We start from the raw sequence: 3641 nt of genomic DNA on the forward strand, positions 1-3641 counted from the left end.
GTAAGTAGGAGTTCCGATGGAATCTTCTGTATGGCTTTATCTTTACTTTCACTGGTATGCTCGCTTTCATGGAGTGTCTCATGGCCTTTCTTTCTTTCTGAGTCAGGTATGAAGTGATGCTCAAATGCTGGCACCCTAGAGCGGAAATGCGGCCATCCTTCTCTGAGCTCGTCTCCAGGATATCAGCAATATTCTCCACGTTCATCGGGGAGCACTACGTCCACGTGAACGCCACCTACGTGAACGTGAAATGTGTCGCTCCGTATCCTTCTCTCTTGTCGCAGGACGACCTTGACGGCGAGGTGGACACCTGAAGGATATGCCGCCAGCCTCCCTCTGAGAAGCAGCAAAGACCTAATTCAAACAACAGTCCACCCTTTGTCCCATGTATCTTTCACTGCCTGGTTTTTGAAAGACCATCCGTCATTTTCTACTTTTGCCAAAATTGTACTATGACAGGATTTTACATTATTTAAAATGACTGAAATGTCTCATCTGACAAAGCATTTGAATCAGCTCCTGGAACCAGAGGCTTGGTCCCCCAGACCAGTGCCCATCAGCAGTGCTGCAAACTGCAATGACACTCCTGTCACATTGGAGGCCTAACCCTGAATTCTGGGTTGAAATGCAAAAAAAAAAAAAAAAAAATCAGGGTTTCACCTGATTTCATACAGGGAACAGAGGCAATGAATTTTGAGGGCTTCCTGATCACAAGAAATTTAGAAAAGGTGGCAGTGTCCAAGATAAACAGGCAGCTCCGGGACCAGGTCACTCATGTAGAATTCCAGTATTTCAAAAAACTTTTGTGTGTTGTGTGGTCACTAGCATTTTTCATTTCTAATGTCGTCGTTCCCCCACGTGGCAAACATTCCCTTTTAAATGCTTGTATGTACATTCCTTTTATTGGAGGAACATCCATAGACAATGCAGTCAAAGTTTCAAAATAGCATGCCACAAAATGTGTTTATAAATTAAGAGTATTTACCTAGAAGTCCTTAAAAAGGGTTTCATAAAACAGCTTAGTCATGATGAAATATTTAGTTGCTATTTAAAAATCAACTTTGAGAAATAATACCATTGTTCTGATCTAAAGAATATGGACATTTAGATGCTTCATCTGAATTTTTTTCCCTAAAAATGGCAATTCTGAAAATAAAACAAGTAATTTGTGATGATACAGATTTTTGAAAGTAACTCAGCATGTTTTTACAGCAGAATACATTTGACTGAGAGGTTTACTGGTTCCAATTACTACCCATATGAAAGCAAAGGAAGGGTTGATGGACTGGAAATACTAGGCTCTCTTTCAGGTGGCAGCTTCCCACCCCACAAACTGTTGGAGACAAAAGAACTTTTGAAGAGCCCACTTTTCCATTAGGACATGTTTTGTATTAAGCAAAGCATTAAGAGACTAACAAAACAAAAAAAGGCAACATTCTGGCCATTTCACTTGGATATACAGTTATTCTGGGCAGGACTTTCACGGTGTTTTCTCCTGTGGAATTTTGTGCTTACTACTGTAGAGTGCATGTGGCGTAGGATGCTCTGACTGGTTTTGTCGATGTAAACATTTAAAGTATTATATTTTTATAAAAATGTTTATTTTTAATGATATAAGGAAAGTTTTGTTAGGCCACAAAAATAATGCACTGTGAACATTTCAAAAAAAGGCATTCAGACCTGGATTAATAGCGGTGTGATTTTAAATGGCTGTAAATAGTGACAAGGAAACGTGCTGCCTGCCAGTACACCCCACCCTCATTACATCACCACGACTTGAAGCCAGAGGTTAACGCAGCAAGCTAGAAAGAGGGTGTGTTGCACTGAAACCCAATAGTAGAGTTCGACTGTTGTCGGAAGAGAATGATTACAACCAAAAGCTCTTTGATAGTGGTTGGACTTACCAGAAGCCACAAGGAAATGTGCTGCAGAGACATTTCATTTCAAAGATTACCATTTCATAAGTGTAAAGAGTAATACTGATTCAGAGTGTGTTGTAAGTTGTGGATGACCAAAAAAAAAATCTGCTCTGCCAAAAAAAGTAATTAACCCTGGCAATGTCAAGAGAATGTACGCATTGAGGACAGAAAGAGCTTGGGGAGAGCCGTCAACAGGACTACACACCTGTATATACATGCTTGAGAAAGCTGCAATGTGAAAAACCGTGTTTGCTGTTTATAAACTTGTACTTAAGTTAATGTGTCTGGACAGATTGTGGGAGTACGTGATTCTTTTAAGAATTAGATAACTCGTCACTGCCTATACCTGCAGTTGAACTGAATGGTACTTTGTATATTAATAGTTGTTGTGATAAATCATACGATTAAAACAAAGTGATACAACGCCTTGTATACTGAGAGTTGCTTATTGGTTGTCATTCTTGATTACCTACTCATTTACATAATGACAGTGGAAGCCTGAAATTGATTTCAGCTGGCTGCATCGAGCTACTCCATGTATGAGAGCCTTAGTCAAGTTGATGTATGGGCAGCGACTAAAAGAACTTGAAGCCCTGACGCTCTGGAAGCGTCTGATTTTCTAATGGTGGTTTGTCCTTAGTGGCTGAATTACGTGCCTTTCTCTAGCAATGTTTCAATTGCTAGAACACCTGGCTCCTACTTGAGCATGGTGCTCTTTTCCAGCAAGCTGTGTCCTGGGATGGAAAGATAGGACAGTGGAGCTGCAGGCCCACAGTTGGGACAGAAATACCTAGATGGGGCTGGAGGAAAGAGGCCTTCCATTCATACAGATCCACACCCTGCAACCTCAGTTACCAGACAAACTGCCTTCAGGTTATCTGCAGGATATTCATGTGCTAGTAAGAGAATTCAGAAGTACTATTTCAACCATCTAAGTACTGAGTGGCACTTTGAGAAAGTCTGAAAATAAGACCCAAGTTTAAACCTGTGTCTCCAAAATGCAGTAAGGGCTGATCCTTCACCGAGAGAGAATTCAATCCCTGTACACAGCGAAACTGCCCTCAGCTAAGAGATGTGTTTTCACAGGAAATTCACACAGACTCTGTGTCCCCTAATCGCAGGAGCCTGGCATCTCTAGATCCATAGTGTCTCGTACTTAGACTCTCAAATAATTGCTAAACTGAAATGCCATTTTCTTACCCTCAATCACCTTAAAGAACCAGAAAATACAGTTATTGCCTGTATAGTTCCCATAATATCCGGTGAATATGGAGGTAGGAGATTTTCAGGGAAGAGGCAGATAAAGAAATATCCCTTTGCAAACTTTTGGTAATGGTCAGAGATTTTTAATTATTCCAGGATTTTTCACTTCACAACGTGGGCATGGGTTATATTTTTGCTCCTCTGATCCGCACAGAAGATCCCATTCTTAAAGAACTATGAGGAAGGGCTATAAACCTGTGAGAGTACGTCAGATGTTTGAATGCTGACATCTCCCTCTATTTAATTCACCCGATTTAGTTCAGGAAACTAAATTAGTAGTTTATTTAATCCACAAACATTTATTGGACACCTACATATAGCAGGCACTGGGGAAATAAAAATGAACACTCTCCCGCAAAGGAATTTAATGGAAGAGACGAACAAAATTATACAACTGGAAATATTAGAACTATGCATTTCTTAAGTCTGTAAACATTCTTTAAGAAGTATCACAGTTTA

At 40.2% G+C, this 3641-nt stretch overlaps 1 protein-coding gene across 1 annotated transcript in view; it reads left to right on the plus strand.

Moving 5' to 3' along the window:
• Positions 1–2353, plus strand: part of MET (MET proto-oncogene, receptor tyrosine kinase) — a 125682-nt gene extending 123329 nt beyond the window's left edge. The window contains exon 21 of the mRNA XM_077114962.1: positions 107–2353. Within this exon, the coding sequence (XP_076971077.1) occupies positions 107–314 (208 nt within the window). The 3' untranslated portion in view covers positions 315–2353. The remainder of the gene's footprint in view (positions 1–106) is intronic.
• The last annotated feature ends 1288 nt before the right edge of the window (positions 2354–3641 follow it).

This window comes from Tamandua tetradactyla, chromosome 1 (assembly GCF_023851605.1).
Source record: "Tamandua tetradactyla isolate mTamTet1 chromosome 1, mTamTet1.pri, whole genome shotgun sequence".
Taxonomy (NCBI): domain Eukaryota; kingdom Metazoa; phylum Chordata; class Mammalia; order Pilosa; family Myrmecophagidae; genus Tamandua; species Tamandua tetradactyla.